Below are 12147 nucleotides of genomic sequence, written 5' to 3'. Positions count from 1 at the left end.
GTTCCCATGTGTTTTCCTTGTTCATTTCTGAACATCTTAGTATCTATCCAAACTGTCATGAAATGACTACACACGTGCTCAGTGTGTAAACATATCTGTTTTACCCAAGTAAGACACTTGAGAATTTATTCAGTGTCTGTCCTCAGCCAGTCTTTTTAGTCCGTAAGCAGTGTGTAGGTTTACCTTGTTTCTCTTCTGTCATTGCTGCTTGGTGCATTGGATATACTGTCTCCAATGTAGTATATCCAATGCGCATACAGGATGTTGATGTACAAGCACGGTGCAGGTGTCTACCACTGAGTCAATATCTGAATCACTGGTAGGCGCCTAGTACTGACATAAGGGCAGTCAGTGAATCTTTTTAAAGAGTAGCTGGTGCAGTGGAGCCTAATCATTCTATTGGCTTTAATGCTTGTAACAATGTTAAGTGCATCACTGTTGAGACCCTGGTAAGCCTGGCTGCTCCTCCAGGGGCCCAGACACCACTGTCTTTTATCACTCCCTGACCTGGAGCTGCAGTGTTTAATGTTGAAGTATATATGAACTTTACCTCCGTATGTGAGTCAATGAGTCGTCATTTTATTAATGCGGATCCATTGTTGGGGACAGGTTGTGTGTGTCTGTGCTGACTGTTGACCAGTTTGGAGACAGTGTGGAAGCGTGTTATGGTATCTTTGATGGAGACCGCAATGAGGAAGTGCCTCGGCTGCTACAGTGCACCATGGGAGATGTGCTGTGTGAGGAACTGCAGCACTCCAGTATCGACAGTGTTTATATGTGCAACACTTTCCTCACCTCACACAGGTAAGACATATTTTTTATATGTTAGTCTTTATTAAAACCTCTTTCTGTACTTGCAAATAAACTGCAGTTGCTGCAGTGTTTAAGATGCAACCAGTGCCTTAAAGAGCTTTGTTTGTTTTTGAATGGTACAGGAAACTAGGTATGGCTGGCCAGAAACTGGGTGCTTCTGCTTTGCTGTGTTATATCCACCATGAACCTTCAGATCCAGGAGGCTACTTCAGCCTTACCGTGGCCAACGTGGGCACCTGCCAGGCAGTGCTGTGCCGGGATGGCCGACCTGTATCTCTCTCTAAGGTTTACAGCTTGGAGAACTGCACTGAGGAGATGGAGAGAGTTAAACTCAGTAAAGCCATTATTACCGAGGTAATGCACAGCTTGCTTGTATGTTGGGTTCCTACTTTTACATTAAAGCCATTATGTAGTACTTTTGATCAAGTGTCAATGTGCAGCTTCATATTCATAGGTGGATATATTATGAAGCCTCACACTCATCTGCAATTCTAATGGCACTTCTTTTTTATAGGATAACAAAGTGAGTGGAGTGACATGCTGCTCTCGCCTGCTGGGCTGCTCTTACCTTTCTCCCTGGGTGCTTCCAAAGCCCTGGGTGCACACTGAGCCTCTCTGTTCCCAGGATGAGTTCTTGATCCTGGGGAATCGAGCACTGTTTGAACGGGTCTCCTACCAGGAGGCCGTGTGCACTGTGCAGGCTGTACGAGATCCACGCGCTGCTGCCAAGAGGCTGTGTTCGCTCGCCCAGAGTTATGGTTGCAAGGACAACATTGGGGCTGTGGTGGTGTCCCTGCATATTGGCGAGGATAGCTGTACCTGTGAGCCACCGGTCTCCACCACTGAACCCCGAGGTCCCCCTCCTGCCTCCGCGCCTGTGTCTGTGACCCCAGGCCCCAGTGACCCAGCCACCCTTTCATCTAGCAGTGGTATTGTCTCTGAGTTCAACAGTGAGACATCAGCCTCAGAGGTGGGCAGTGAGGCAGGGTCCACCGCTTCAGATGAGCACCAATCCTCTGGCCTTGCATCCCGCCCAGAGAGACGCTGTAGCCTTCACCCTGCTACTACACTGTGTGGGATCATGGTGCCTGGCTCGGCTGGTGCAGGAACACACCCGGGCCTATTCCAGCGTCAACCCTCCTGTGCTACGTTCTCAAGTAACCAGTCTGACAACGGCTTGGACAGTGATGATGAAGCTCCACTTGAGGGTGTTATCTCCAATGGCAGCAAGTTAGAAGTAGAGGTGGACATTCACTGCTGTGCTTTCCAACTACGGTCAGGGGCCCCAGAGAGCCCCAAAGATTTAGATCTTGAAAAGCGAGGCTCTGACTATCCAAATGGCAAAATGCGCAGACAGAACAGCGTGGTGGTTTCTGCTACAAACGGCTGCCTGCTGGCTGTATGTGGGAGAGAGATTGCTGACCTTAAGAAGTCTCCCTCCACATCCAGCCTGTTTGGGAAGAAGCTGTCCAATGGCTCTGTGGTAGCCCCTGAAGACAGTCATAATCTTATTGAGGTGGCCCTGGAGGCTCCTAAAAAGAAGTCTGGTTACTTCACTGCCCCAGCACAGCCGGACCCTGAGGATCAGCTGATTGTGCCTCCGAGCTTGGAGCAGGAAGTCAGGGAGCAGCTAAGAGGCCAGAGCCCTCTAATCTCAGGCTCCTCTGCACCATCCACAATCCCCTCCTTAAAAGACTCTGTGTGGGATCATCCACACCCTCCTGCATTTGCCTCCAACCTGGTTCCAGGTTCAGGCCCAGCTCCCATCCTACAGCAGGAAGTCTATGATACTGCCCTCTAGAGGGGGGACACAGCAGAGCGGCATGTGGCTGCAATTATGTGATTGTGCCATTCCAGAGAAGAAGAGATTTTTCTCATACATGTGGGATTTTCCAATTCAAGTTGCCATTGAGATCTTTTGTGAGGACAAGACAAACATGTATGACCTTGATAGTTATCATCAATGATGCTGCATCATTAATTCAAGGTGAAAAAAGGGGTTTCTGTGCATGGTCTGAGTATCCAAGAAAGTAGGGGTGACCAAGGTCCCAGTTCATAACATGATGTTGTGAAAAGGATGGCTGGCTATCATAGAGCAAAACAAACCTGACCTGAAATGGGTTACCTCATGTGTTAAAAACATGTCAGCAACTTTTCCCTTTACTTGGAAAGTCAAGCAGTCTGGAGGGTGTATATGGGATGATGTTCAGTGAGGGCAAATCTCCTCTCCAGGGGCTTTGTGGTCTCTCTGGTCCTGGAGAGAGGCCCTCTAACTGCAACTTGAAAAAGTGCCTACTGTGGACGATTCAGCCTAGAGCTCCTCCACATCCAGGCTGTGTTTGGGGATGTGAGTTTCTTAGTTAAATTTGGAGGAGGGACAGTGTTTCCACGAGACCAGCACTGGCACAGCTTTTGCTCTCCTCCTCCTGTGGCTTACAAAGGAAATCAGACAGAATAAAGGCTTGTAAGGCACATTGGACTAGAAGATGTGAAGATAAAATAACTGCATTTATATGGCCAGAAACATTATGTTTATTTTTTATTTCTTATATCCCCACACAAAATGTATGGAATCTTCTATATAGGGTAAATTAATTCTATACAGTATGGTACACAACTACACAACAGCCAACTCAAATCAAAAAGTATTGCTGTTTAGAGCAATGTATTTTGAATAACTGACAAAAATTATAATATCGAAGTCATTCAACTGTACAGAGCTGGTGTGTTGTAGAATCCAAAAATCCTTATAACAATATAATCTGTGACAGTGCATGATCAAATGATCTCCTTTAAAACAACATAAGAAAATAAAGTTAATTTAAATTTAGTCAGTTCAATTGTCACTGGATAGTGGACTGGAGAGCCCAAGATGTTCGGATATCATTTAATTTCAGTCATTCGAACAAACCAGTCAAGGCACAAAAGTGAATTATTACACTGTATACTATCAAGAGAAGAAGGGTACATATATAATTTGTATGTACTGCAGGTTACTGACATTTTTACTTTTCATATCAAATTCTTTTTTCAGCTTAGATCTCGAATGTACTACCCACACAAGCAGATGATTTTCAGGGTGTGTTATTTTGGCCCATTACACACGGAATTGACACCGTTTTGTCTTGTATTCTGTAACTGGTCTGTGTACACCAGGTGTCACAAAGTTTGGGACCGAACCCACAGTTCTAGAAATAAGCGCACAAGTTGTGACATAGAAACAAATTATGCCTTACTATAATTTCATATAGCTCTCCTTTTCACTCGCACATATTGCATTTATCCTTATTGCAGATCGGGGGCAATGCTTCTGTAGGATTCAACTCACAGGTTAAATATAAAAATTATTACCAGTGCAGCAGCAATATGAGGTGGTATAATAACATACTGATTCACAGGATTTTTTTTCCCCAATTTAGTTACATTGAGTGTGTTCCCAAGTTTTTTAATATATTGGATCAATCATATTTATCTCATCTGAGCGTAGCCTGTCAAAAACTGCATTATTTAAATTATCAGTTAAATATCATGCAGCCCTGGAAAACTTCAGTTTGCCCGTTCCTGTACCTCCCCACCTTGTGCCATAAGAGCAGGTAGCTCTGCTGGGGCTGCTGTGGTTATAAGAAGGCCAAAGTTGGGTAATTGCTCATGTCAGTGATTACTGCATTAGATGTATATTTTTAGTTAACACTCCAAGTTGATAGTGGTGCAGTTCTGGCATTCCATAGCATTTGCATAGCTGGACCTTTCAGTGTTCCCTTTTAGCCTTAAAATAACACTACTCAGTATTTTTGAAAGGAGGAGCCATTTCTTTCATCCCACTCTTGTTCTGTTTGTGACTGAGGTCTTTAGCTCAGGGGGTGTTGTTAGTTAAAGCAACCCCTCTATCCTTATTTTGCTCCGTGGGAATGAGTGATAAGTCGCTGATGAAGCCTTAATTGATGTGTGAGTCTGAATTTTTTGTTGTTATTTGCAAGTTTTGTCTCTTGAAACAAACAAACACTGTTAAAAGCACTTTGTATATAGAAAATAGTAATTTTCAAAGTTATGTATATTTGAGTTTACTATATGAGATATTGATCAACACAGTGTGCTGGGATTACTGAGGCTTCCCTCAGCCCAACATATCACCTCTTGTCTAAGAATACATAGCCAGTGGAAATGATGATGATGATGTAAAGTGACAATAATTCATTTACAACATTCACTTTTTGGTGTGTTTTTTATTATATTAAACATTTCTTAGTTTATTAGTTTTTGTTTGCTCTCAGCTACATCTGAATTTTTCAGAGCGTATTTACCTATCTTAGTACCAAACAGCATAATATACATATTTAACAACTCTTAACACTATTTGCCAACATAACTGTTACTCTATAATAATGTAAATCATTGGGGCCCCGTGAGGACATACAGATATGTTTTACAGTATTTATATCTAGTATCAGTATTTGGTTGAAGCATTGTGCTAATTGATACCTATACTAACCATCTGGCATATCAAGGTTTCTGAAATCCCTCCATAATAATGACAAGTCAGGGAAACAGAACTCTAAGACAATAAGTTTACATCAAACCACTGATATTGTCTTTATTATGCTTATTCAAAATTCAAATACTGATTTCAACTAAAGTTTTGGATTCCTAACTAGACTGATAAGGCTAATAATTTATTTCTAGTCACTTTATTGATCAGACGGTGCAGTGTCTGAGATGCCAAACACTGGGGACTCTGTGGTTCTGACTGTAGCCTGTAACCCACACATGTTGTCCAGCATCTGAACTGATGGCAGTGAGACTCTGATGGCCACTGCAGGCGCACCTGCCACAGGAGGAGCTTGAGAAGCTGTAAGACAAATGATTGTGAATAGTATTAGTATACATCAGAAACAAGTAAAAGTAAACAGGGAAACTGAGTTCTTTAGCAGGTTTGAAGAGGAGAAAAGGAACTTTCTTTAACTTTTAGTTGGTAGTAGTGTTTGCAACAGATCTTGGGAATTCCCTCATACAAATATGCAAAGTGTCAATTGTATTGTATATGTATATATACACACACATATATATGTGTATATATATACATTTATATCAGAGCTTCTTTTTCCATCACATAAAACTACAAGAATCCTTTTTCTCAATATCTGAAAATGAATATTGACTGATGTATGTATGTGCGGTGTATGTACTTGGAACTGCGTGTGTAAGTTTCATTGCTCTTTTATTGTGTGAGTACGTCTCTTCCTTTCGCTCATTTGCAATGTAATTTGATTATTCTGGTCCCAGTTTTGCCAAGTCAGGCTCCGACTGTATTGCAGTGCTACGTTTATTGCTCTTCAGAGCCACCTGGGTCAGTTTCTTAAACAGTTGTACACTCATTGTAAATGAATTCTGTCTGTCTTCTGGTTGATGTCATATATTCACCTACTGTCCTGTCCTTCCAACATGAAGCGTATTTGAATAATGATCCATTACTAGACTAATCAGTGTGCATGTACATATGCCAACTGTGTGGGTAGATACAGGAAGAGGAAGCACAGGGTACAGTGCATTGAATTAAATATTCCCTTTAATTCTTTAGTGGAGGGGGTCCAGTATTATAATGCTCATAAACCCCTTCCTGCACCAAAAAAGAGGGTATGTGCATTTGAGTAGGCTACAGTGTCAATGTTTTTTTAACTGCTGATCATTTATTAACTGTTAAGGATCATTTCCTCTCTGCACAACTTAACAAGCTCCTTGTACAACTACAGTATGTTGCAAAATGTCTGTTTGTGTGTGTGTGTAAAATGAAGCTTAAGTGCACACATACAGTAAGTGTATGCATGCTTGTGTGAATAATGGATTGACTGTAATTCTGTGTGAATATGGTGAATGAAACTGATCGAAGATGCTCCAGTTGTTTAACATGTGACCAAAGTAGCCATTGTTTAATCTCACAGTTCCTTTCTGTACATTATTTTCTAGAAATGCTTTGAATATTTTTTTCTCAATGCCAAGAAGCTGATGTTTATTTTTGTACTTCATCGTTCCATGCAAATCTATATTCCCTCTCCACTACAGAATTTAAAGTGACTGGGATTCTACAGAATACTGTCTCTCATTACGGTACTTTATTTGAAGGTACTAATTATAACTGTATTTAATGTTGAAAGCATGCCCTAAATATAAGTCAACTTAAAAACATAAGAGTGCATACAAAATGTGATTTATTTGTACAAACTGGAGCATATCTAATATTTTTGGGTTTGTATTCTAGCATGCAGATTACTGCTAAAATTTAGTTTTATGTTTACTAATTACAAGATTTATGATTTAGGAACAGGACTAACAATGAGCACTTTTGCTGTTTGTCAGACAGAACTGTATTCCCCTGAACTTTGAGATTGGAAGGTAGTTGTTATTTTATTTGAAATGCTGCTATCATTAGTTTTGAGCAGACACGCTGTTTCTAAATTAACTTTAAGCCAAGTAGCAATAAAACTTTTTACTGTGATTTTTTTTGTCCAGTGTCCATTTTGCTCACAATTTTTATTATTATTTCATGCTAATGAATATAATCAAAATTACTGCTTTTTGGTCAGTACAAGATATGGTGCTGACAGTTTATTTTGTCATTAATTTTAAAGTCCTTAATTATGATGTAATAGGAGGTTTTTTATATATTTGCCTTGGTCTCTATTTATGTCTCTCATTCAGTTAGCCTAAATGCTTCAGAAAACAGTAATGAACAGAAAACACTTGATGCTTTGGAAATATGTACATTCAAGATCCATGTGTTGAAGTCATGATTAAATTCCTCAACACAGTAGATCTGCCATCTGTTGGTGAAGTTTAGAATGACATGTCTATTATAATAGTTGACAAATGCCAAAGAAAAATAAGGTTAAATGTGACAAGACTCCTGGTTTCCATGTTTTTCCTGTGAGTGATGGAAGACCTTTAGGCAGAACAAAGTCTGACATCTAAAAAAATGGGAAAATATTGTTGCTCAATGGATATGCAATTTATTCTACTGAAATACTGTGGGTATTTTATGCATAAAAGACAAAATACTAACTTCCAAATCATAAGACAAAGTATAAAGCAGAGGATGCTTTGCTTCCCTGCCTAGGAAAGACATTTGACACTGTCACCACATCAAGGTCTGGAGACATTTAATTCCAGAGTCAGTTCAGTCTATAACAGCAACAGTTTGTATCAAGACTAAACTGCCAGGATTAATGATCATCAGACTGAATTGAGATTTATGGATTGCACAATAATTCATGTGTAGGACACAAATTATTTTAACTAAGAGATCAAGACCTACGGAAGTGTACCTCGGTAGCATCATTCTTAAAGGAAGCAGCAAAGGCTGATAAATACACAACCAACTCTTCTTGAACAAATGAAAGGAGTTTATCTCTGTCCTTTTTTGTCAAACATTTTCAGAGTATCTTTTCTGAACAAATGTAATGAAAAATGACCAGTGAAAGATCACTGATTTGCAATTTGAGTAATTTAATATAACTATACATTTATACAAAATGTAACAGACACCATACACAGGTATATAAACTGCAAAAGAGGTAATAATAAAAAAGTATTCTCCAAAATCAAATGTAAACAATCAAAACATAAAAAGTGTATAAAAAAGCTGATTCACCAATCACATTCAACAAAAGTTAAACAGTTACACCTAATAAAAAATTATAAAAAACTATCCATGTTTTCTGGTGGCAGAGACTTCTCCTCAATCTCACTTTGCCATATGTTGAAGAGAAAAGGCATCTTAAAAATGACTGTCCTCGTTTGTTCTTTGCTTCTTTAGCTCCCGCACTGACCTGAAAGCTCTGACAGCTAACACTGCACCAAAGATGAAAACAAACACCCCCAGCACCCCAAAGAGACCTCCTGCAATATCTGCACCGTGGAACTGGCAGTCAAAACCCTTGTGCCCTTTGCTCTTGTACATTTGCTCTCTCTCTTCACAGATTGGATTATTGTAGGTTTCTTGAACCTTAATGAAGTAGAAGGCAAGTGCAGGGATGTAGCCCAGGCCGATCAGGAAGTTCAGCAGAGCCTCCCCCAGCAGCACAGGGGGCCAGCGGTAAGGGACTCTGAAAATCCCCAGAGTAAGCATGGCACAGGCGTATATCATTAAAACCCCACCGCAGGCCATGGTGAAGATGTACGGAGGTCGCTTGAGCTGATGGAACAGCTGGTCCAGCTCCTTCACCCTGTCTACATCAGCTCCAGTGAAAGCATTGGCCCCACCAAAGTGATAATAGTAGAGTCCGCCGAGGCTGGCCAGATCACGGTAACCCCCATTGTTGCTGTATGGCACTCCAGCGCAGATGATGATAAGCAGATTCACAAACAGCTCCATAAGCTGGCACAGACCTGGGAGATACAGGATAAACACAGTACTGACATGAATGTATAACAACATGAAGCAGTGAGACTAGAGCTGACACGATGAGCCAATTTATGATATTATTGATTGACCAAAAAAAATTTTCTGAGCAAGAATGCCAAATAATTACTGATCGCAGTTTCTCTGATGAGTGGATTTGCTGCTTTTCTTTGTCAGAAATGATAATAAATTGAATATCTTTGGGTAATGGACCCCCAAAAAACAAGACATTTGATGTAACCCAAGACCCTAGAAATATCTGATGGGTTTTTTTTCACTATTTTCTGACATGTTATATTAAAAATCATTAATCAGTTAATTGAGAAAAGCCTTTTAAAAATCCCATAGTAGTACAATATATAATATTATGGCTTATTATCATGTACAAGGCAAATTTTGAGTATGCGCTCTGTGAATGTAACAATCAAAAGCAGTGTTCCCCAAAGATTGAGAATGTAAAGCAAACAGCACGTAAGTTAACTAAAGCACATTTAGTGAGTGAAAATTAAAAACAGATAAATTTGACATTGTTAAATATATTTGGGGACCCTCCCGACAAATTCTTAACATACACTGACAGGCGTGTGCTTTGAACGCAACTAAGATTTCCCAGAAGGACCCTAAAATAAATATACTTGCCTCTACTGGTTAAGATGTATCTGAGATTGTAAAGCGCTTGTCTGTGTTGCTGCTCATAATGCTCCCGTTCAGAGTGATACAGTGATGTCTCTCTGGACCTCAAAAGACAAAGTTTTTTTTCAGTGGGACAGAATTGATTCTTTATCAAAAAAACATGTAATTTTACATAAACATACAAATAAATATGTTGCATAATCCTGATTCAGGTTGTCTTTAGTTTGTATGGAATGACATCACAGTGAGCGCAGGGCCTTGATTATTGAAAGTACAAGCTCCCTTACAGTCTCGAGGGTCCTTCATGGTCATGGTTGTGATCTTTGTAAGCAGGTGGCTCCCTGGAAGAGGCAGTTGTCATGTCCCTCTGTCTGTATTGTTTGGCTCGCCTGTCACCAGCAGAGCCTCTCTCATCCAAGTCTCTTGGCTTTTGGTTGCGGCCTCTGCTATCATATGAAGAGTGGTCTCCATCGTGTGAACCATCCCTGCTCTTGTAGTCTGTATACACATCACTCCTCTGGTGGTGTCTTCCCCTGTCAGACATCTTCTGCTGACAAAAGAAGATTATGGGCATGAATCCTATTACAGACTCTAATAAACTAAGTGGATAGTTGGCTTGTGTCTCTGTTACTGCCACTGTGGATAGTAAAAAAGCATGAACTATTTAATGGAGATTAATGACCAGGTGAGGTAAAGGACGTAAAATTTAGGTTTCTTCATTCATAGTGACTCGAAGAGAAAAAAAAAGGTCATGGGACCACATGCAGAAGTGGGGCGTATTAACTATGAATTTGATTATATATAAGAAGAAGATCACGTCTGCTAATTAAATCTGACTTTAACATGATTATTATTTTATTTCGACGCGGGAGGCCAAAGGATATTCTTTTAAAAGGCTCACAATTCAAAGCAACGCCCTTGCCTTCCCTGCTACTAAATTCATCCGTGCGATTCGATGTCTCTACGTAAAAGTGAAATAGTTTTAGGCTCGTGAATAAAACAAAGATACAATGTCAAAACTTCCTACTTTTGAATTCTGTCCGAAATTCGGTCTCTTTTTCGTTTGTGCCGAGAAAATAACAATCCACCAACTTCCTGTGTCGGATTTCCTTCTCCTGTCTCTCACCTGTGCTGTGCCACGCCCACTAGTTTAGAGGTGATTTAGTAGGAAAATACAGTGACTAATTTCAGGTTTTACAGCTTCTTTTTCCAAATTATAGTAACCCTGTTTGTTGGGTGTATAAATGGTGTATGTGTTTATTGCAGCATTGTAAGCACTTTATTTTATGACCAGAAAACAACATTTAAGTGACTAGTCAGTTTATATACTAATATTTCAAGACTCCGGCAGCATTATTGGAAATCAGTAAAAACCCACATGTGTGTAAAAATTGTTGATTTCAGTTGTCCCCAACTTCCAAAAACAAAAATTTGCGATTCATGCCTCAACCCGGACGTGAACGCACACAGTGCACGCGGTCACGTTTAAATCATGAAGCTCGCGGCAAAAGTCATTTTTGCATTTCCGACGAGGCGTAGATCATTTCAAAATAAATGTCACTATGTGTCACTTAGCTCATGCTTAGTCCCAGATGCTGTAATGACATGGGACAGATACTTTGTTCATCCAGCTCACTGATACAAATAATGACTGAAGAAGACTATGGATTTTCCATTTCAAGCAAAGAGCTCAATTACTGCAGCTGCAATCCCTTAAGAGGAAGTAGGTCCCTCCACTTCCTCTACAGTTTAGCTTAATTCACAAACCCATCAATGAACATAAATTATCACTAAATATGGCAGATGTTTCTCCTGTCTCTTGAGTACCTTCACTGCAAGTGTGGATCTGCTACCATAGCGGGCAATTGACCCAGGGCCTCAGGACTTCAGCGGCCACAAATGTTCTGGGTTTACTATCCAATTAAGAGCAATTGTAACTATTATGATTGTTCAGTTGAAAGAGGAAAGTGCTTCTTGAAAAAGGAAGGTGTTTCTTTTTACTGATCTTGAGGTCGACCTAGTCTTTAGGAAAAAACCTATGTCAAACTTTCATTTGCAATATTTATGTTTTTGTTACAATAACTTATGTGTTACTCCACATACCAGAGGTGAGAGGCCACAGTCAGTGACAGTTCTTATGAAATATGGTATTTTGTTATAAATTAAACTGCCCAACAGTATGTGTATATAATATAATCTATATACTTCCTCTATCATTGGCCCACATTAAACAACAAGGGGGGAGGTGGTGGTGGTGGTGGTGGTGGTGGTGGTGGTGGTGGTGTCTTTGGATGAATACTTTTATTGTG

General features: G+C 40.1%; 2 protein-coding genes across 4 annotated transcripts in view; one reads left to right on the top strand and one right to left on the bottom strand.

The window, feature by feature from the left end:
- phlpp2 (PH domain and leucine rich repeat protein phosphatase 2) overlaps positions 1-7303 on the top strand; it is a 39296-nt gene extending 31993 nt beyond the window's left edge. The window contains exons 17-19 of the mRNA XM_087174038.1: positions 610-804; positions 936-1167; positions 1328-7303. Coding sequence (XP_087030164.1) covers positions 610-804; positions 936-1167; positions 1328-2614 — 1714 coding nt within the window. The 3' untranslated portion in view covers positions 2615-7303. The remainder of the gene's footprint in view (positions 1-609; positions 805-935; positions 1168-1327) is intronic.
- A 644-nt stretch (positions 7304-7947) lies between these two features.
- On the bottom strand, positions 7948-11206 carry marveld3 (MARVEL domain containing 3). Of its 3 annotated transcripts, none has more exons than XM_087174040.1 (4): positions 10866-11206; positions 10126-10382; positions 9845-9942; positions 7948-9192 (listed from the first exon to the last, which is right to left on the bottom strand). In XM_087174040.1, exons 2-4 carry the CDS (start codon positions 10380-10382, stop codon positions 8582-8584), a joined length of 966 nt encoding a protein of 321 aa, XP_087030166.1. In that variant the 5' UTR covers positions 10866-11206; the 3' UTR covers positions 7948-8581. The 3 variants fall into 3 exon arrangements, with proteins under 3 accessions (XP_087030166.1, XP_087030165.1, XP_087030167.1); XM_087174039.1 differs by having other exon boundaries at positions 10126-10385; positions 10866-11205; XM_087174041.1 differs by having other exon boundaries at positions 9845-9936; positions 10126-10385; positions 10866-11202.
- Between the last annotated feature and the right edge of the window lie 941 nt (positions 11207-12147).

The sequence above is a fragment of the Seriola lalandi genome, unplaced genomic scaffold (assembly GCF_002814215.2).
Source record: "Seriola lalandi dorsalis isolate HSWRI2012SDOR001 ecotype SW California unplaced genomic scaffold, Sedor1 jcf7180002054306, whole genome shotgun sequence".
Taxonomy (NCBI): domain Eukaryota; kingdom Metazoa; phylum Chordata; class Actinopteri; order Carangiformes; family Carangidae; genus Seriola; species Seriola lalandi.
The sequence above is the reverse complement of the archived record's forward strand: the minus strand, read 5'-3'. Positions and strand labels throughout refer to the sequence as shown.